Source organism: Poecilia reticulata, linkage group LG5, assembly GCF_000633615.1.
Source record: "Poecilia reticulata strain Guanapo linkage group LG5, Guppy_female_1.0+MT, whole genome shotgun sequence".
NCBI lineage: Eukaryota > Metazoa > Chordata > Actinopteri > Cyprinodontiformes > Poeciliidae > Poecilia > Poecilia reticulata.
The window spans coordinates 32,529,155-32,552,515 of record NC_024335.1 but is presented as its reverse complement, the minus strand read 5'-3'; the positions used below and the strand labels follow the sequence as shown (position 1 = coordinate 32,552,515).

Genomic DNA, 23,361 nt, shown 5'->3' with positions numbered 1-23,361 from the left:
TTTAGCACCACAATACATTAAAGATCTGTTATTGCTGTACCAACTGTCTAGACTCCTCAGATCTTCTGGTTCTGGTTCTGCTCTGCATCCCCAGAACCAGAACCAAACGAGGAGAAGCAGCATTCAGTTTCTACGCACCACAGATTTGGAACAAACTTCCAGAAAACTGTAGAACAGCTGAAACATTGGGTGCCTTTAAAAATCAACTTAAAACTCACCTGTTTAGAGTCGTTTATGGCTAAATTAGGATTAAAGTGCCAGTTTTGATATCTTCGATGTTTTTAATGTTTTTTATCTTTACTTTTTATTTATTTATTCTCACCGTTTACGTTTTAATGATATAAAGCCCAACAGAAAATGTCCTAGTTAAACGATGTTTAACTAAAGTTCTACAGGGTTTAGAGTCCCAGTTGCAACTAAAAACCTAGGTGTGAGTACCCTTGTTAAATAACATCTTAACTAAAACTCTGAGGTGTGAGTACTCTTGTTAGATGGCGTTCTAACTAAAACTCTGAGGTTTTAATGTTTTTAATCTTTTTCTTTCTCACTGTTTATTCCTGTTTTTATTTTAATTATGTGAAGCACTTTGAAATGCTTTGCTGCTAAGATGTGCTATACAAATAAAATTCGATTGATTGATTGGTGTGTGCCTTTTTTTCTTTTTAACTGAACCACCAAATTCCGCAGCAGAACTACACATTAAGATAGTGTCTGTTACTACCCAATAGTAAGTCCCGCCCACTCCTCACAACTCTTTTGGACTCACTACGGCCCAGTTCTCTGTCCAACAGGTCCGGAAAACCCCCAGAAACTCGGGTCTTACCCTAGCAATAGTTTGTGGAGAATTATCTGTTTAAACTGGGGTCGGAAAGGACTCGTCTAGCTCTGACTACCTACGATCCAGAAGTTATGACCCTTTACAGTTGAGGGGCATTCCGCTGAGTAGCCCTCACAGCGACATAACCCCTACAACCACTCCTGTTAACGGTAGCTCCTCTCCTAAAATAACGGCACTTGTTAACAGTCAGATTAAGTTCAGTGACTTAGATTTAAGTCCCAGGGTCATTATTTTAACACTCACCAGAGGAAAACACAAAGCCATCCATTCTCTAGAATCATGTATGTTAACTTTACCATATTTAGGAGAACCAACAATAATTAAGACTGACACAATTAAACTCACTGTTCACAATTCTCATTAGAATTTTAGAATTACAATTTTATTAAGCAGGCTTTAGCAGGGGCATATAACAACAGATTAATTACCAAGAGTTATAAAAGAAGCAAAATATAATGAAATCAACTAGGATTAATCACCTCCTTTCCTTGCTCTCATTCCTAACCCGTTTCACTAAATTCACTGAGCGAGGCTTTTGGGGGAAGCTGGTCAACTCATACCCGATGGTCTTTGGTCTCGGCAGCTGTAATCTTTTGCGGTCCTTGGTCAGAGTCTTTGTCCAGCCGGAGCAAAGTCCTCTTTACTGARGAGAAGCGGAGAGAAGACTCACGCTTTCCATTAAACRTGYAGACTCTTTGTCTTTGAAAGACCTCCGTCTCTTCTCCAAGTCAGCTGCACCGGGGTTGAGAGCGTTGGGTAGAGGCAGAGGATTCGGTCGGATCTGGAACCAGGGTTGGTGGCGGGTGGAGCTCGTCTCTTCTAGGCAGCGCGGAATCGTGGAGTGAGTTTCCCTTGGTCCCTCGGTGTAATCCTCTGCTGATCTTTAGACAGCTTCCTCTGATGACTCCGCTTCTGCGCTGCGGACGAAGAACGCTCGTTCTGTCCTGTACATCAGTATTTATGCACTGCGTTTCCATGGAACCTGCCCATCGCATTATGTCAGTACCTGATGTCATGCGAGGCAGGGCTGCCTGTGGAAAGTACCGGGCTCTTTCTCAAGTTTCCAATGACTCATTCCTGCCTCCTCGCTTCATCGGGGCAGTTCCCTTTTTCCATCGAGGCAGTTCCCTTTTCCCCCTTGACCATCTGTTTCCAGTCCTGCCGCACCCTTGCTTTCCTTCCCCATTTGATGACTCACCCTTCGGTCCCTAGCCTTTTGCTCAGTGAGAAGTACTCTTTTCCCTTACCACAGTATCCATGATTTTTAATAATACATGCTGATTTTATATAATCATGTTATTTGTTAGTTGACTCAAAAGTATAACCTCCAGCCTTTCATAATGTAAACTATTATCATTCACTTGATTATAAGTACAGAACATCAACTGATTAGGAGTACAGAGTATACATTATTATAACACTTACTTAATTAAAAGTACAGAATACATGTTTTGATCATTCATTACAGACATTTCTTCATTGGCCTGTATATTATCACTTTATAATCACTTATCACTTATAATCATTTAATCATTATTCAGGGTATACTGTTATTTCTCAGGCCTTTATTCCATTTTTCTGCGTATACCTGGACAGATCTCACATACTCATACCAGATTCCTCGACAATAGTCAAAGTCAAGCTAACATAACTGACCTACTTATGTTGTTTATTAGGGCTATAAGGTAAGGTAATTTTATTTATATAGCACATTTTCAGCAACAAGGCAATTCAAAGTGCTTCACATGATTTAAAAGGAAATACAGTCATGGCCAAAAGTTTGGAGAATGATTCAAATGTTCATTTTTACAAAGTCTACTGCTTCAGGTTTTATAATGGCAATTTGCATATACTCCAGAATGTTATAAAGAGTGATCAGCTCAACAGCAATTAATTGCAAAGTCAATATTTGCCTAGAATATGAACTTTATCCCCCAAAACACATTTCAACATCATTGCAGCCCGGCCTTAAAAGGACCAGCTAACATCGTTTCAGTGATTGCTCCATTAACACAGGTGTGGGTGTTGATGAGGACAGGGCTGGAGATCAATCTGACATGATTAAGTAAGAATGACACCACTGGACACTTTAAAAAGAGGCTGGTGCTTGGCATTATCATTTCTCTGCTGTGAATCATGGTTATCTCTAAAGAAACACATGCAGTCATCATTGCACTGCACAAAAATGGCCTAACAGGGAAGAGTATTGCAGCTAGAAAGATTGCACCTCAGTCAATCTATCGCATCATCAAGAACTTCAAGGAGAGAGGTTCCATTGTTGCCAAAAAGGCTCCAGGGCGCCCAAGACAGACCAGCAAGCACCAGGACCGTCTCTTAACCCTCCTATTATGTTCGTTTCTGAGGTACAGCAATAATGTTCGTGGGTCAATTTGACCCGGAGAGTGTTTAGTCATGCAATAGTGTCAGAAAGTACCTTGTAAACAAGGTACTCATATTCAGGGTTGCTAAGTATCTAATACAATTTCTAAATAGTGAGAACTCTACAGTTTCTGATATAATAAGCTAAAGAGTGACTGATCCAATTCCTTTTCTGGGTTAAAGTGAGTACTCCACAATTGTAAGTTTGTTCTAAATCCTTTTCTAACAATTCCTCAAATGATTCAAGTAACTTGATTATTAAAATTTCTTGAGGTATTTTAATCTGCCTTGAAGCTTCATTAAATAATGTTTTATTATTTAGCGCACCGTGTTCCGGCCGGGTGATTATTTGAGTTGCACAGCGCTCTTACTTCCACCTATGAGTTGTTGACAAAAGTTAAGTGTTAGCAAGATAAGGTCCAATTTTCAAGTTCGGTCTGGGAGGATATTATTAAGGAATGATAATGCCTGGTTTTTATCATTTTTCGGGGGATCAACAGCCATCCTTAAAATGACTGGTGCAATGCCTTGAATATGACAGCCTTTTTCTCCTGCAGCTGCTGCCTTTATCAGAATGAATAGCAGGGAAGAGCACTGCATTTGTATTTGTACAGGTGAGAGGATAGACTGAACATGGTGGGCAGCTGCACTGTAGACGATGCTTAATGTAAGTGTAGCTTTACGGACAAACCAGAAAATAAATTTCAGATCATCCCGGCCTTAACAAAGGGGTGGCTGAGCACATCGTGGCGGTACGTAGCTGGTAGATGCGTTTCTATGCGTGACAAACAAAGGTGTGAAATCCCATCGCTTACATAAACACAAAAGCTATAAGTGGGTGGGCAAGTTGAGAGTTCATCTATTAGATTGACTGAAGCTGAACACAAACTAAAAACTGTTGATTAAATTGTACATAATTTCAGATTTTTGTACAACTTTTCTTCAGGTTAACTTAGAAAGTGTGCTATTATTGTTACAGGTTAGTTTTCTAAACTACGGAAAAATAATTGTTACGTATGCTCAAATATGAAAAATTGGACTGACGTTGATATCAGATAGTAACACTGCTGTTGTGTTAGATTTACTAATATTTTATTTTGTCAAAAAAAATTGTCCGATTACTCAATGAATCGCAAGAACAATCGATAGAATACTTGATTACCGAAATATTAGTTTACAACACCCCAATTGTTTCATTAAAACCATTTACTGACCTGTGAAATGTGATACTTTCTCCCTTATTATCTAGTTTTTGTAATGTTGACCATTAAAGCACTGCGTCCATTTTTCTTTGATATATCACACATACGGCCCTTCTGAAGCTGCTGCCCCCACGGCCCGACCCCGGATAAGCGGAAGAAAATGGATGGATGGATGGATATCACACATAAAATTAAGGTTTAATGCATTATGTTGACAATTAAAACCAACAGTAGTCATCGCCGGTGTGACGTCATTTTGTACGTGTTCATATATTCCATATTAGAAGTTATGTTAACTGAACAAATTAAGTAGCACAACAAAGCAAAATTCTATCCGCAATCGTGTTATTTGCCCGTGCATGTGTACAATTAACGCGACAGCTGTCCATTAACAGCTGTGCACTTTCAAACCTGTGGAGAACTTCACACCTCTGTGGGGGGTGTTACAGAAAAGTTTCACTCCGAGACCTGGTTTCAAAAAGTTACAGAGCCAGAGACTCCGGTCACTGGTGTCCAGTAAACAAGCAGCTGGATTGCAACAAAATTATGGTTTACCTGAAGACGTGAGGAGAAACCTGAATCCATGAACTGAAATGATGGCTACTCCGTATGAACCTAAATGCACCACAGGGATTCCTTGATAACATTGAACCCAACAGTAAATCTTCATCTCTCATCTGGAGCATATGACATGCCAAACCTGTTCTGGTTCCTAATGGCTGGTTTGTGGTGTAAATACAAAGAAGCCGTCCAGTCTGTCGATGATGTCCTCTGCTTTAGCCCCCCATGGGGAACTCTTGGTTGAATGAGCACCACATCTCTTCTCACTTCAACCTAACGCCTCTCCCTTTTCCCGTCACTTTCCTGCTTTCCCTCTTTTGTTCTTGTCCAACAGTCTTCAACCCACATTTGAAAACACTCCCCACTCTCTTTCTTGTCCTCATGTGCCTTCCTCTGTATTTTATGAAGACTCCCCCCATACCCCACTCTGCCTGTCACACTTATTCGCTTGTCTCATCTTTTCTCCCCCGACTCACTGGGTGGAGTCCCCCGATTTAACAGCTTTCTCATTGTTTTGTCAGATCGCCAAATTGGCTATTGTATTTGATCACTCACACACAGTCAAATCCCATGAAGTAATTATGAACATTTAAAGCTAGCAATTAGCACATAAAGATTAGGCCTACCCGGACTTCAGCACAGATGCTGATAATGCTGGATTTTTTCATCTGAATGGGGGCTGCCGTCTGCGGAGGGGGTGGGGCGTAGAGACCTGCATTTAGAAATTGAGTGCCGGCGTGTTACTCTTACGTAATTCCATTATCCCAGACAATTTGCCATAATGTGACAGTGGTGGAATCCACAGATTAGAATGAGTCTAATCCATCATTGGAAAAGACAGACAAACCTCCACACACACACCAACACACATAGTATGTGTTCATACTTTATCCATTAAGCCTCTACTTATCCTTATCCTTCCTGTTTAAAACATGATGGTGCCGAGAGAAGCGAGGGAAAGGAAATAATTTTTACATTATAAAGAATGTGGAGGAATACAGAAAGTTAATGTGATCTACTTATGTCTACAATCTGGATCAATTAGATTTAATATCCAGGTAACATGTCCAGGTAGCTCTCGTTTTCAATTTAAGCTACTAATAAAATAAATCTCATTCATACATAGATGCAAAAAGCGTAAAGGTATATTTTGTTCTTATTAGTCTGATTTTCCTGTGAAGTTATCTGGACTATGTCATTATTAAAGTACGTTCAAGTACAAAAGAATTCACATTTTTATTCCAATATTTTGTTCAAAAAGCACACAAGCCTGGTTCAGCTTAAACTATTAAACCATAGATTAAAAAAACATCAGTTTCGAAGATCTGTACACTACAGTTCTTTGATTTGGATTTTTCCCCATTAGTTACTATAAACTGTCATAGGTGCTCCTCAATCAGATCAACTGGATTAGAAAAAAATACTTTACAATGGGATTACAACTTTTTTCATTGATCTAGCAAGTCTGAGTGGTCTCTAACAATCCAAGTATTTTTTACCCAATAAGATGGCGCTCACATTAAAATACAGACTATATTGGCTCTTACAACTTCCTGTCTGTGTCATGTAACCTAGCAACACAACACAGCAAAATCACTCATTAGATTTTACAGCATATGACAACTTTATGATGCTGTAAAACAATTTTCTGCAAATTACAGTACAGACCAAAGGTTTGGACACACCTTTTCATTCTAAGAGTTTTCTTCATTTTCATGACTATGAAAATTGTAGATTCACACTGAAGGCATCAAAACTATGAATTAACAAATGTGGAATTATATACTTAACAAAAATGTGTGAAACAACTGAAAACATGTCTTATATTCTAGGTTCTTCAAAGTAGCCACCTTTAGCTTTGATTACTGCTTCGCACACTCTTGGCATTCTCTTGATGAGCTTCTAGAGGTCGTCACCTGAAATGGTCTTCCAACAGTCTTGAAGGAGTTCCCAGAGATGCTTAGCACTTGTTGGCCCTTTTGCCTTCACTCTGCGGTCCAGCTCACCCCAAACCATCTCGATTGGGTTCAGGTCCGGTGACTGTGGAGGCCAGGTCATCTGGCGCAGCACCCCATCACTCTCCTTCTTGGTCAAATAGCYGTTACACAGCCTGGAGGTGTGTTTGKGGTCATTGTCYTGTTGAAAAATAAATGAYGGTCCAACTAAACGCAAACCGGATGGAATAGCATGCCGCTGCAAGATGCTGTGGTAGCCATGCTGGTTCAGTATGCCTTCAATTTTGAATAAATCCCCAACACTGTCACCAGCAAAGCACCCCCACACCATCACACCTCCTCCTCCATGCTTCAAGGTAGGAACCAGGCATGTAGAGTCCATCTGTTCACCTTTTCTGCGTCGCACAAAGACACGGTGGTTGGAACCAAAGATCTTAAATTTGGACTCATCAGACCAAAGCACAGATATCCACTGGTTTAATGTCCATTCTTGTGTGCTTGTTGTCTGTTCTAAGCAGTGGTTTCCTAGCAGCTATTCTACCATGAAGGCCTGATTCACGCAGTCTCTTCTTAACAGTTTTTGCAGAGACGTGTCTGCTGCTAGAACTCTGTGTGGCATTGACCTGGCCTCTAATCTGAGCTGCTGTTAACCTGTGATTTCTGAGGCTGGTGACTCGGATGAACTTATCCTCCGCAGCAGAGGTGACTCTTGGTCTTCCTTTCCTGGGGCGGTCCTCATGTGAGCCAGTTTCTTTGTAGCGCTTGATGATTTTTGCGACTGCACTTGGGGACACTTTCAAAGTTTTTCCAATTTTTCGGACTGACTGACCTTGATTTCTTAAAGTAATGATGGCCACTCGTTTTTCTTTACTTAGCTGCTTTTGTCTTGCCATAATACAAATTCTAACACTCTATTCAGTAGGACTATCAGCTGTGTGTCCACCTGACTTCTGCACAACACAACTGATGGTCCCAACCCCATTTATAAGACAAGAAAACCCACTTATTAACCTGACAGGGCACAACCTGTGAAGTGAAAACCATTTCAGGTGACTGCCTCTTGAAACTCATTAAGAAAATGCAGTGTGTGTGCAAAGCAGTAATACAGCAAAAGGTTGCTACTTTGAAGAAACTAGAATATAAGGTGTATTTTCAGTTTTACACTTTTTTGTTTAGTACATATTTCCACATATGTTAATTCATAGTTTTGATGCCTTCGGTGTCAATCTACAATGTCAATAGTCATGAAAATAAAGGAAACTCATTGAATGAATAGGTGTGTCCAAACTTTAGGTCTGTACTGTATATCCACACACAATTAGTCAGAACCACATTCAAATACGTTATGTTTGGACTTATCAACGAGTAAACGAACCATGCAAACTAGCGTACGTATGCTAACAATACCCTACAACTTCTGCAAACTATTACTCATAAGAAGCATTGTCAGCAAGAGCAACATAGGCTTTCTGAAGGCTGAATACGCCGAGTCAGGGAAATATTCACAAACAAATGACAGGGAGTCAGTAAAGAAGCCTTCTAAACTGAGTTAATCATGGGCTACAGCAGCATATGACTGATTACAGCCTGTTGCAATAAGCAATTAATTGCACAATTAATTCAAATGAGCTTGATCATTTCCATTCAGATAATATTTGAACAGGAATTTTGTTTACAGAGACTTCATAATCTATTTAGTTTACCATTTTTGGTTGTTCTGTTTATTTGGGATATGTACAATGTCGCTCAGTTAAAGTGTGAATTGTTCTGTACAAAATTAAAATGTATTAATCTTTGAAAGAGTGGACCTGCAATATAATGGCATTATCAATATATCACATGAAAATTGTCTCAGAAAAAACAACATTATTGTTCATCTCAATATCAGCCAGCAAAACTTGTTATTGTGATAGGTTAAGAAAAGATAGGAAAACATTTTAACCATGTAATACTGATTTTAAAAAGAAACAAAAAAACTAGAGGTGTGCCGATTGATCGGTCACCGATCTTAATTGGGCCGATTTTCGTGAAAAAGTGCATGATCGGTGATCGGCAATCACGCACGTCAAATGCATCAACACAACGAAGCTAATACGACATAAAAACAATGCCATACTTGACAGAGTTTGGCTACATCGAGGCTCACTGCAGTAAAAAAGACGTATGGAGGATCAGATAGCAGGTGAAGCAGCGCACAGCTACAAACACTCACCCGGATTAGCATGACGGTCAGAAAGCTAAACAAACGATCCGCAAAATTATTTAACTCTTCGAGCTGCGATGTAAAACGCTGGTTCTGCTCTCGCTGTTGAATCGCTGCTACGCGCTACAGGTAGTAATATTTCACAGACGGAGCACCGCTTCTGCTCCACCTGGTAGTGACTCTCACACCGAACCTCTGCTTAAAGCTGCAGCATCTAACTTTAAAAAAAATACATTTTACATATGTATTAAAACTTTCGCTGTCCTAACATGAGACAAATAATCTATAAAAAAATAATCAAAAATAGCCACTCATTACTAGCAGTAATTAGCTAGCCACCATGCTATCAGGAAGTTTTCATTCAGTAACTCTGGATTGTTTATTGTAATGGATCTTGTATTTGCCTTTGAATGTAAAGTTTTTTACTTGAATTTTTTTGATAATGTTGAGAGGTTTTATTTTGGCTTTTTGCATTATTTTTAGCCTCTTCAGAGCATCCATATGTTATCAGTCTGTTAAAGATAGTATTATGAATAGCAGTGCAATTTGCAAAATGCCTGTTTTGTTTAGTTTTCTTCTTGGAAAAAGTTATTAAAAACAAGTTTTTGTCTAAATTAAGGTTCATGGTTCCTTTTTCCACATAATGTAACTGGTAGTGTTTATGATAAAAAAAAATAAATAAATAATTATGTGATCTGTATCGGTGATCGGTAGGGTTCTAGTATAAAACTTAACATTCAAAGGTAAATACAGGATCCATTACAATCCATTACAATAAACAATCCTGAGTTACTAAATGAAAACTTTCTGACAGCATGGCGGCTAGCTGATTACTGCTAGTTCTGAGTTGCTGTATCTGACTGAGCGGAGTAATTATGCAGAACAGGGAGATCGCTCATTTTTTTCCCCAGAGATTATCTGTCTCATGTTAGGACAGCGAAAGTTTTAATGTGTATTTTTATATGTTTTTTTTTTTTAAGTTAGATGCTGCAGAGCTTTAAGCAGAGGTTCGGTGTGAGAGTCACTACCAGGTGGAGCAGAAGCGGTGCTCCGTCTGTGAAATATTACTACCTGTAGCGCGGAGCAGCGGTTCAACAGCGAGAGCAGAACCAGCGTCTTGCAACCCAGCTTGAAGACTTAAATAATTTTGCAGGTTATTTGTTTAGCTTTCTGACCGTCATGCTAATCCCTGTGTTTGTAGCTGTGCGCTGCTTTACCTGCTATCTGATCCTCCATATGTTTTTTTACTGCAGTGAGCCACGATGTAGCCAAACTCTGTCAAGTATGGCATTGTTTTTATGCCATATTAGATTCGTTGTGTTGATGCATTTTGACCTGCTTCACTTTCACCCCCGACCCCGAGGTAATTTTCCGCCGCAACACGCAAACTTCCCCATTCACTCAGTGCGTTATAGTTCCACACGACATCACTTAGGATTTGTTGCTGCATGTTTGCGTAGTGTAAAGGAAAGAGGAGACCAGCTTCACAGGCAGGCTGTGAAATGAGATGCAAGTGATCAGTTTGTGTGATCGGCAACAAGAGACTGTGATCGGCGATCACCGATCATACACTTTATTACGGAAATGGGCCGATTATGATCGGTGGCCGATCGATCGGCACACCTCTAGTTTTAAACAAAAAATGTTAAGAAGCTATGAGGTAAAAACTTCTCAATTCATATCCCTACCTTCATTAGCTCACATCACAGCAGAGTAACCAACTTGGTTTACCTTAGAGGGACCAGACGTCCCCGATTTCCGGGGACAGTCCCCGTTTTAGGTGGCCTGTCCCCGGCTGAAGCCGTCCCCGGAAAAGTCCCGGATTTTAGCTTTTCATGAATGAGAAAAAAATGTTTCATACAGCTCGTTATTACGGTAGCAGGAGACTCCATAAAGGCAGTGTTTTTCAACCACTGTGCCGTGGCACACTAGTGTACCATGAGTGATCGTCAGGTGTGCCGTGAAAATTATCCAATTTCACCAACCGTATTTTCCGGACTATAAGCTGCTACTTTTTTCCTACACTGAACATGGAGCTTTTCTGTGGATTTTTCTTCAACCACCAGGGGGCTTTTTAGCAGGAAGTGAATCATTGGGAGTCAAAATTGGAAATCAAAAAAGAACGCGCTAATTTTAATTAATTTTAATTTTAATAAAGCCGCTGCACGTAAACTCGGCGTGAACAAAACCGGATTTGGAGACGGAGAACTGCGTCCTTAATATATCCAGCAGTTATTAGGACACCGCCCTCTGCTGGGTCCTTATGGGAAACCGAGAGCAGCAGAGAGACCAGTGGCCTGTAGCCCAGTGCGGCTGATATATGCAAGTTTCCAAGGGGGAGTTAAAAAAATTTGAAGGTACGGTTTATAGTATGGTGCGCTCATAGTCCGGAAAATACGGTAATTGGTCATAAAATTTTTTTTTGAAAATTATCTGCAAATAATGCCATCTTTGAGTGTCTCTGCTGTAGTAGTGACTAGCGGCGTAATCATGTAATTTTATTATCACTAGATTGCAGTAGGTGCAGAGCATTTTACATTAAAACAAGAGAATTAGTGATGCATGAATGTTACCACATTAATGCATCACACACAACAGTGTTGTGGCACTGTTCAGGTGTATTTTTAAGGTGGACATGTTAAGTGCAATTTGAAATAAGAAACGTAAAATATGATAAAAAATAATATTTTGTGTTTATTTGATTCCTATTCAAGACACTTTAAGAATTACTATATACATATAATATAGGCAGCTACAGAGTATCTTTGTTTACATTTTTGGTTGGTGGTGTGCCTCAGGATTTTTTTCAATTAAAACAATGTACCTTGGTTCAAAAAAGGTTGAAAAACACTGCCATAAGGGAGTAGTATGCGCTACCAAGTGTGTTGCGCGTAACAACAGAGTTACGGTAGCTGCTCGCACTGCTGTTAATGTTACAGAAAAAAAGAGCAGCAAAGCCAACCGCCAATAAAAACCAGGAAGAGCAGAGCGCGCTGCCAGAAAAGACAACAAGCTGGAAGAACAGAGGTCGAGTTTTGACCATCTTTGAAGGAGAGCTGTCCAGTGTTGTGGTATGTGTGTGAATCAACGTGTTTTGTTTGGACTGGGCCAATCTTTGTCGCCATAAAGTTTGGGTTCACGGTAAAATAAAACTAAGTTTTTCTTAACACACACAAGACAAGAGCACAATGAACAGTTACAGAAATAACCAGAGTGAGAGAAAAAGCAACAGGATGGTAAAAATAAACTCATTGTAAAGAGAGATGTTTTGTAATTAACTGGTAATCATGGGGTTGTATTTTCAAAGGTAGATATGACTTTATACATATGAAAGTTACTCACAAAAATTGAATCATTTAGTGACAGGAAAACTGAATGAAGAACATGGACTGAAACTGATGAGGATGGAGAGATAATTTCTGCTGTTCGTTTAGCTCCAAACAATTTTTTTTCCAAATATGGCATTTTTGATATTTCATCACCTGATGAAAAAGGTTAATATTTATACTAAGATTTTACTAGGATGAATCCAGCTCCTCATCTCAAAATAACCAAACTCTAAAAGAAAACAAATCTTAATTTTATTTATTACATTGTAACTTTTCAGTATGTCATATGTACAGTCAAATTTATTGGGGGGAGATTGTGATGATATTATGTCTCTGTTTAGGAATAGTCACAGCCTGATAAAAGATGAGACAGGAGAAAAGTAGTCTGATAAACTGAATGAATGAGGAAAATGGGAAAACTGACCAAGCTGGAGAGAAAGACGAAATATGAACATTTTATTGTGCAATTGCATCTTGTAGGTTGTATTTTAAGTGTTTCTCTTTACCATCACTTGTGGTGTTTCTCAGTTTTTCACTTATTTTCTGCTCTTATTCTATCCAGACCTCTATGCCCGTCTCAGCTCATGTTAGTGGACTTCCTGACCAGAGTTCACTCATCTCAAACACACATAATGTCCTTACATATCAGCTACATAACTTTACACACATAGTAATGTGTGCCACAGTGCCACAGTCTGCACTTAATGTGAATTTTTGTTTTCCAGCTCTCATTTTGAGAAACAACTTACACTATTTCAATTACACTGAACTATTTCACTAGACATAGTGAAATACATCCAGTGAAATTCATGCTCCATTCAAGTTGATAAGAATGGCTCCATTCGACATTAACATGTGGACAAAGTTGTTGGTACCTTCTGTTAATGACTGAAAAAACCACAGTGGTCACTGAAACAACCTGAAACTGACAAAAGTAATAAATGAAAATTTACTGAAAATTAACCAACAAAAATCAGACATTGTTTTTAATTGAGGTTCAACAGAATAAGAAAATGACGGACCAAGATGACTACAATTGCACAGATTATTCTGAAACTTAAGGTCCACAAGACTGGAGCCAATCTCCCTGGCTGTGGCCGCAGGAAGAAAATAGACAAATTCAAGATGGTTACTAAAAGTCCAGAACAACCAAGTCCAGAAAGTAAAGGTGAACTCCAAGGTCAAGGAGGACTTCATGTGAGACCAAGGGGGAAAGCAAATCATAAAAAAGCGAGGCTGGAATTTACCACAAAGGCCTTTGAACAGATGAGACAAAAGGTGCATCAGTTCTATGGTCAAGAATGCTACTAAATTTTAGCTACCATCATTTTAATTGAACAACAATTTAAAAGCAGTGTCTGACTTTCATCAATTTGTCAAGAAACAATTTTTTACTACGTTTGTCAGTTCCAAGTTACTTCTGTTACCACTGTGGGCTTTTTGTTCATTAACAGAGGTACCAACTAGGGCTGAAACGATTCCTCGAGTGATTCGAGTACCTCGATTATTAAAATTCCTCGAGGAAAATTGACCTGCCTCGAAGCTCCGTTAATGTATGTTTTATCATTTAGCGCACCGTGTTTCAGCCGGAACATTATTTGCGTTGCGCGGAGCTCTGACTTCCGCCTCTGAGTTGTTGACGGAAGCTACGTGTTAGCGGCATAACGTCCAATCTTCTAGTTCGGCCCGCGGGGATTTTACTGATTGGTGATAATTCCAGGTTTTCATCGTTTTTGTGGGACCAATAAACATCCTTAAAATGACCGGCGCGATGCCGGGAGTTCGGCAGCCTTTCTGCTCCGGAGCTGCTGGTTGAACGGCGGGAAGAAGCTGAGGAGGATTTATACAGGTGAGCGGAGAGACTGAACACGGCGGGCGGCTGAGGGTTGATGCTTACAGGGTAAGAGCAGCTTTACGGACGAACCGCACAATAAACTTATATCATCCCGGTCTGAACAAACGGGAGCCGGAACATGGCTGGTAGATGAGTTTCTGAACGGAGGAGCCGTAAATATCCCGTRTTGCTCCCCCRGTSTACAAAAAAGTAACTGGTAGGGAAGCTCAAATGTGGAAAAAATAGACTGATGTTGATATCCGATAGTAACACTGGTGTTATGGAAGATTTACCAATATTTTATTTCATAATTGTTTTTATCCAATTACTCGATTAATCGTAAGAAAAATCTATAGATTACTCGATTCCTAAAATAATCGTTTACAACAGCCCTAGTACCAACTATGTTATTCATGTGTATGCATGCTCACTTACAAAGTATGTACACAATTTCCCCCCATATTTCCAGTTTTAGTTTTCTATCGCTGCCATTACTTTTATTATTAATAGTAATATTACTACTGTGTGGAGAGACACGTTCCTGCTTTTATATTTGGTTTTTAATGTTCAAATGTTAATAAATATGAAAACTGTAACTGTCCCAGTTTCTTCATTTTAGTTTGATAAATTTTATCTTTATCGCCGAGTGAGAAATGTCCCCAGATTTAGTGTTGGACATCTGGTCACCTTAGTTTACCTACTACTGCCAAGACCAGTATTGTGATTCCAGCTTCAGACTGCAACCTGCTCTCTGCTAATCGTCACATAGCCCTGTCATCATGATCATCAAACCCCATGTTGTTGTTTTAATAACTAGTGAATGGGAAGAGATAGAAATATTCACCTGAAAATGAATGTGACCAAAAAGACAGTTTGGTAAACTAAGGATTACAGAGCGTGAGTGCTGCAAAGGCACCCTATGTCTGCTACTTGTTGTAGCGGATACTGGTCAGCAAGAGATGGAGGTGAATTAATTATTATGCCTATCATGGTAAGATATAAATCAATTAACTGTGTAACAAATCATTTCCATCTTGGACAACAGTTGTTAAAGAGATGCTCCACTTTAATCCAGAAAATTTGCACTTTTATTTTATTTTATTTTTTTTTTACAAAAAGTTTTTTGCCTGTTTCCCTGAAGCTGAATGATTTTTTTTCTTTTAAACGAACCAATAAATCACAATGAGAGTTCTTATTTTTGGGAGACCTGCGTTCGACCAATACTTGCAAGTGAAACCAATCTTATCCACCTCAATAAAGGTCTAAAAATCAACCACTGTCTTCCTGTTCTGCTGTGAGAGAGGTTTGACTGACAGACCCACACACCAGGTTATGTCCCCATGTCTGCTGTCAACAATAGTTACTCTCTTGCTGTATTTGGCAAGGTTTAAAACCAAATAATTAGCTTTGGTCAAAATCGTAATCGACAGGTCAGGTTTTATTGGGTCAGTAATCAGTGATTGGTCAGAAAACTGCAATCAGTGCACCCATAGTAGAAATTTGAGGGGAGGGGGATTATCTTTTGGAGGGCGGTCATGCATTAATAAACCATTATTATTATATTAGTTGAAAATGGTCTCAGAACAATATTATTGGTTATTGCAATAACTTCTTGGAAATTGTACCGTCCAGTAGAATTTATAATTGAAATTGGCCAAACTTCAGCTACAACTCTCGTTTTTAATCCTTTTGCTCCCGTCCTACCAGGACACAAAAGACCACTCTTTAAAAAACTAGCAAGAAAACTTCCTGAAATTCTGATTCTGTTTGTCACAATTAGGCCTGTCATAATAAGCAGCAAATCAGTTAATTGCATGATAAATTAAAACTAGCTTAATAATTTCCATCTACAAAATGTATTGTTTTTCTCATTCTCCCTTCAGTCTGGTTCAACCAGTCTTCTCCTCTCCCCAAGGATGATTTTGTTTACAGAGATTTCATAGTTAATTTTATGTGTTGTTCTGTTTATTTTGGATGTTTGAAATATCTTACAGATGTTACAATTTAAAGTTAATTAAACTCTTGCATTATTGCGCAACTACCATAAAATTACTTGAAAAAGGTCTCAAAACAGCAATGTTATTGTTTATCACAGTAACATCTGGGACAATTTATCGTCTGGCAAATGTTTTTTTTAATGACAGTTCTATTTCTGATAAAGTGAAATTAGCAAACACTTGTGACTTAATACGTGAATTCATACTCGGACAAAAACGGTGGACAAAATATCCACACAGCCTTAAAGTGTGAAGCATTTAGCTAAGAGCATCTTGCTAGGTCTGAACACATCAAATGGAGAGGAAAAGCTGGCTCATTAGTTCTTAAAAAAAGAGGCAGCCCTACGATGACACAGCCATATTAATCAAAAGGCAAACGGGAGTTTGTGAAAGGCGCTGCAGTGATGTCAAGTGCTCCCATGTTCCCCAAAAAAACAAGAGAAATAGCCCAGAGCCAAAACACAGCGACCAAGATACGCTAGCTTCCCTGTGAGAGAGCTCAGCCAGCGTTGTGAGTTGTGGTCGTAAGTTATTCGCAGCTGGAAAGACAGCATGGAGGCGAGGAGAGTCGGACAAAAAAGATCGAACTCTATCTACTGTGTTCACCGTGAAGCAGTTACGTGGGTCGCTCCCCCGTTTTGTGTGATGTCAATCAAGCCACTTATTGTAAAAACCACAGCTAAAAAAAAAAGTTAGAGAGGAGGGCTTGTGAACAAAACCACACATGACTCATCCGTCTGTCAACATGCAACTGGTGATGCAAGTGAGCCGTGACACAGGCGACTCATCACCAGAAAACATTCCCCAGAGCGGGAGTGGGTGTTGCCATTCGCAAGAAGCAAAAGGGAATCCTGTCGCAACCACCCGTGTTTTTGAAGTTCAGTTTCCCATAAGAGAAGGCGCTTTGTGGCGACGTTGCAGAGTCCTACCCTGCATCAGGTTTAGGGGGGAAAACGCCTGGGACATCTAGGACTGAGTTAAGAATGGAGATAAAGTGTTGACTGACTGCAATTCTGGGAATTAAGACAGGTTTCTCAGCAAAAATGAAGCTATGAGGGGATAAAAGTAAGAAAAATCCTAGCAAAAGAAGCAGTTATAGGACTAAAATTCAAAACTTATTTTTATTCATTGGCATTCAAATTGAGGTCTAGTACTGCAATTTCTGTTGCCATATCATAAAAGAAAAGTTTTATTTTTATAGTTTTTATGTGTCTTTGAAACTGCACCACAGTTCTGTACAATCTGTTTTTAAAAGTGCTATACAAGCAAACTAATATTTATTACCTCAACTTTTTCTTGAACCTTTAACTACCACCTCAGTAAATACTCCCCAAATGAAAATTTCCAACTTCCTAATGAACAAAAATCTCCAGAAAATCCACCAGCATGGCTGTCATTCAGCTCAAACTGACAGCTGCAGAAAAAAAATCAAACAAAATATTAATTTTCAACAACTTCAACTCAAATATCTCATACACACAATTCTGCAAAACCTCTTTCAAGGAGCCTGTGGCATACTGTTTGACAGCAAATACAGGGCAAAAATAGCAAAACAGGTAATAAGCTTGACCTTTTGGCAAAAAAAAGGAACGTAACTGTTTTAGAAACCATTACAAGATGAAAATATAGCTAAAGCACTCTTTTATACTTCCATCAAAGTAATAAATCACACTTGATGCACCATTACAATAACCTCCTGTAATCCTACAGGTAGGTGCGTGTGTGTTTCATACCATGACGATAAGTACAGCCTTCATTCAGCTATTATGAAGTATGGAGCCTCATATTCTATGTACCAACAATCCAATCCATCCAGCCTACCTAGACGGATGAACAACGATGGGATTTCCGTCGCCTTCAAAAATCAAAAAACAGGATCCGAACAACGGCCACAATCAACAAGTATCCGCCCAAAGACAGAAGCAGGCAGTCGATCAAAGTTGTCATTCCTATGAAGTGGGATGCAAAGCAGCAGCAGCAGCAAGGAGAGTAGGAGGAGAGAGAAAAAGAGAGACGCTCAGACAGACGAGAGGAGGTAGAAACGGAGAGAGGGAGACTACGTTACCTTGTGGATGTGCCCTTCCTCACATCGCAGATGCTGCATTTGAAAGCCTCGGCGGTGTTCTTGAATGTGCACACGCTACAGTCCCAGTAGCCGTCGTCCGCCGTCTGTTTGGCTTGTCTTTTTGGCCTTATAAAATACAACAAAAAAAAATAAACTATTAAGGGTCAAGTTGAGTTAACAAATGCCACCAACACGTTTCATTAATTAACAGAGCAGAAGAAGACTGACACACGGGGAGCCCGCTGTTCGCTCAAAACGGACACAAAGGTATAGCGGTGTTGTCATTATCACCCCGGGTTCGAGTCCCGGCCAGGGAGAGCTCCTTTGGGTTATACGTATCCACACAAAAACGGGCGACTATCCACAGCGTCCAACTGTACCGTCAGCTAGGCTAGCAGTGGGGCTGAGAAGCGCTGCTATATAAAAAAAATTCGGTATCGAAGCTTAGTGGGTCGGTACGCGAAACCGATACCAAACAAAGCCAATTTCGACATTGACCTTCCAAAAGGCTTCGTCGAAACAGAGTAGCGTTACATGGAATGCCCGGCGTCTCCTCGTAAAAAATTCTCTTTGTCTGTTAAGTGACTGGCTCGCAGGGAACGAGAAGCCGCCATAGTGACTGCACTATTCTAGCTAGCTGTGGCATACCCAACTGAAAAAGGGGAGAAACGATCTCTGCGTGAGAGAAACGCATCCAAATCTCGATCCCAGAACGTACAAACCCGAACCTAAACCGACCGAGGGCGGTCGCATTACCTGGTAGGGCTCTTTTTGTCGCCCATGGTGACGAATAATCCTCGAAAATAAGAAGAAAGGGGGCCTTCCTTTAATTGTCAGTGAGTGAAGTAGAATCCAGATAGAGCCGCTGCTGAAGCTGTTGGCAGACAGGCTCCACTCAGCGCTGGCTCGAGGCACGGCACAGCGACTGACTGCACGTGGTCATGTGACCAGGTACTGGCCAATCAGCGGGCGCAGAGGTTTAAAAGTCTGGAATGGATATTTAGTATCTATTTTAATAACTACTAGAGATATTTGACACTTCTCACCCCAACTCACACGCTTACGCCAGCAGACACCGAGCTGCAATTTAGATATTGTTCATAATCCTTGCAAGTAAATAAAATGTTTGTCACAACTGAATAGAGGGGATTTAAAAGTCCAAAGAAGGCGAGACTATGAAAACGAAGCAAAAATAATAGGTAATATACAGAAAGGTAAAGAAAGTTTATGCCAAAAGGGCAACTGTAAGACAGACATATCACTCAAACTGAAGCAGGTGCACCAGGAAAAGCTACGTATAAATAATACCTTACCTTTGGGGTCTCTGACCTCAGCTGTTAAATGTCACTTCTCTCTCTGCCACTTGTTGAAACTAACAGCTTTCAAATTCCCCCATAACGCATCTTCAGAACATGATCAGTATGTTTGACATCACACAATTACAACCAAATGATTGCTTGCTCACAGAAAGTTTTATTCAGCAATATGCAGAAGACTTCAATTCACCCTGCATTAATAGCTCTTCTTCTCCCCCCACTCTGCCTTGGCCCTCTGGCCTCTGACAGGCAATGTGGAATGTGTTGGCCCAAACACACCTTTCTCGTTCCTCCACTCTGCATAGAATTTAGCTCCCTGCAGGGGCAGATGGAGCGTGAATCGTCTAGGCTCATTAGCTACTCTCCACGACCCCAGGTTCCTTGTGTGAATCCCTTGATTTCCCCCTGTTCGATGTGAATGTAACCCCTCTTATCCCACTTTCCATTTACCCTGCAACCAGAGATTTGCCTTTTGCTCAGCTCATTGCATGCTTCTTTGAGCTTAATGATGACTTACTTTAATTCAGTCAAAACAACATAAGGTTCACCTCACTAGTTCTGTATTGAGCTCCAATGATCTTTTTTTGTTAGTTTTTTTTTTAACTTGGTAGCCTTAGTAATTTAGCCTGACCATTACCTTCCTGCGCAATTCTGCTTGATTATAATCTCACTTCACGGCATAGTCTAGGTTTTTACCCATTCACTTGAATTCCTCTGTTAGAGTTTCGACCGGGTCACTGTTTTAGAATTGTAGTCTGCCTGTAATTTTAACAATGGGAGCAGAGAAAGTGAACAAGGTCATTCAGTCCATGTTGGTCACTCTTCCAAAAATGTAACTAACATTAACAGTCATCTTGTTCACCTGGGCACTGGCAGGAGTATTTTCCTGTAAGCTACATAGCGTCAAACTGGTGCATTACATAAGCCATGGCCATGTTGGTAAAATGTAAGATTTTACTAACATTAGGTAAAATCTTAAATTTCAACAGAGTCCACACCTCCAGGAAGGAATCGTTTCTCAATAGCCAAGAGCCCAGATCAGTTGGGCAAAGCAAATACGGTAGAGCAAAAGGCTAGTTTTTAACCAGGCTAACAATAAATACCAGATGGAGTTAATTTGTATTCACTGGAAAAGCTCTAGAAGCTGCAAATTTTGTGCTTTTTTTTTTCTAAGAAAGAACAACTAATCTGAGCAGACTGCTTAAATCACAGGTGCAAAAGGGAAGATAGGTGTGTAATAAAAGAGACATTTCCAAACATTTATTGAGAGCAGCTGGTCCAAAGGTGAAAGAAGTGCAGATACATTACTCCCTCACTGACTGCATCCTCTGAGATGGGGCTTACATTACTTGGAAACAATTTTACAAGGCAAACAGTTAGTCCTCATTCATTATAAGAGGTGTGAAGTTCCAGCAACACAATGAAACAAAGTGCTTGTGGCCTGCTCTGAAAGAACTTTAAAGACTTTTTTTATCATGGAAAAAAGGATGAATGAATTCCCATTCATGCCAGTGGGGAAAACTGCAAAATTGAATTCCCTGGAGAGGGCTTAAAGAAACTGCTAGTCACTGTCAAGCAGAGGTGAAAGTAAGGGGGTACGGCAGGGTACTGTGTACCCCTAAAAGATTTAGCGGGGGTACGCAGTACCCAGGGGTGAAAGTAGTTTTAAATTCTTGGGGGTACTATGACAACAAAATTACTTTCACCCCGGGCAGGGGGTATGGCAGGGTACTGTGTACCCCTAAAATATTTAGCAGGGGTACGCAAGAGAGGGGAGTGGCTGTCTGCTGTAAAGAATCAACAGGTTCACTGTGCAGCCGTGAGTGATTAGTTTTTCAAGAACAATCTAAAACATGACTTAATCAGTTAATGAATAACTTTTTTCTCATTTCATATTGTTTCTCAACTCTTCGTGCTTTGCTAGAGCAGCGGTGCAATATGTCGATCGCGGAAGGTTTTGAGTCAATCTCGGCATCAGGTGAYAAACTGAACGCAGCCAGGAGGCTGAGAGCAGCAYGTCCTCCTCTGGCTCGCTTAAAATGTTCGTAACTTTATTAAAGAACAACAACAACAAAAATCAACATAACATGTTCAAATTAATGACCCAACAGCAATAATAATCTCAGTGATTATTGTTTCTACAAGGTGTTGTGCAATTCTGTGCGTTTCGGTTTTATTACCAAAATAACTAGCAGAGCAGGAGTTTAAAATGAACTAATCAACACCTTCTGTTTTCATGAGAGGCTTATTAATGATCGCAAAATAAATATCAAGCCTGCAAACATAATATCGTAATCAGGACTGTGCAGAGACCACTAAAGGGGAAGGTGCTAAAAAAAAAAAGCATATCTAACCGCATTCTAGGACAGAATATTAACAAAGCCACTCAGCTTTCAGAGTTTAATAAATAATGATAAATTACATAATTGTGACATATACAATCAAAGCTAAGGAAAATCTCTATATAGAGCATACAACTATGCATATGTAGGATATTTTATTAGTAATTTCTTTCTGCAGGTCTATTTTGTTATAGGAAAGTATTGCAATATTCAAACCTGCAATTTAGCAAGATATATAAATCAGAGCTGGACCACCAAACATATTTTGTCTTTACAGAATTACACTATTAAAATATAAACAAGGGCACAATGCAACCTTTTAGTGACTGTAATCTATAAAAAGAGCTGCCTGTTTGCTGCAGTGGAGATGAAGACGGTCCATTCAGGACAGCAGAGCTGCATCAAACTTTAACGTGGAACTGCAGAAAAAAGACAAAAACAAAAGCACAACTTGAATTGTTAATGCATGTCACCATGAGAAAAGCCTACTGAGTTTTGCCTAAAAAAAACTTTTTGTAAAATTAAAATCACACATTTTTGTCTCATGAAGTGCAAAAATTATTTGCAAAACAAACTTATTTGYGCATGTCAGAAATCTTTTCTTGTTATTCTAAGTTTTTGTTTGTGACTCATAGTTTTGCTTGTGATTCTCACATGACGTCATGGGCGGGGTCTAAAATTGCAACAAAACATGTCTGATGTGTGCAAATAAATGTTTATGTTTGGCAAATAACTTTTTAAGTTCACAAGACAAAAATGAGTTATTTAATTTAAAAAAAGTTTTTTAAACAAAACCTTATGTTTAAAAAGAGAAATCATTACAATTCCAAAAGTTTTGATGACAATTTTATTTTACTTAACTGAGGTTAGTATATATTTTTTTCATTGAATAATTGGGAAACAAATTTAACTGCATACTCTGCAAACCAGACCCTAAATTTAAAGTCTGGGTTGAGTTTTTTCCCTTTCATTAATGACACACTTTTATTACATACATTATATCTATCATATTTTTAATTCTAAATGAATATCCTTGTTGGACTTTTATTTAAGTGTTATTCTCCTTCAAGATACATTTACCTAATGTTAGAATAAATGCAATGTACATTATGCAGCAAAGGAAATTAGAAGATCGGACATATATCCATTATAGAGATGACAGGTTTTGGACGGGCGATGTGCCCCATTGCATAAGCGATACTGAAGAATGACTGATATCATTAACAATACAGTTAAGAAGCTTTTCAGTCATCTTGCTTTGCTAGCAAAGTCGCTAGCTAGCAGCTAGCAGCTAGCTAATAGCACAACAACAGCCTAATGTCTGTATGATAGAAATACTG

General features: G+C 39.5%; 1 protein-coding gene across 2 annotated transcripts in view; it reads right to left on the bottom strand.

Annotated features, from left to right (window-relative positions):
• The window catches only part of rybpb (RING1 and YY1 binding protein b), a 55,241-nt gene extending 35,944 nt beyond the window's left edge, over nt 1–19,297 (bottom strand). The window contains exons 1-2 of one of the 2 annotated variants that reach the window (XM_008410589.2): nt 19,120–19,297; nt 18,364–18,489 (exon numbers count right to left, since the gene is read on the bottom strand). In XM_008410589.2, the coding sequence (XP_008408811.1) occupies nt 18,364–18,489; nt 19,120–19,145 (152 nt within the window). In that variant the 5' untranslated portion in view covers nt 19,146–19,297. The remainder of the gene's footprint in view (nt 1–18,363; nt 18,490–19,119) is intronic. The other variant, XM_008410590.2, reaches the window with a different exon arrangement.
• Between the last annotated feature and the right edge of the window lie 4,064 nt (nt 19,298–23,361).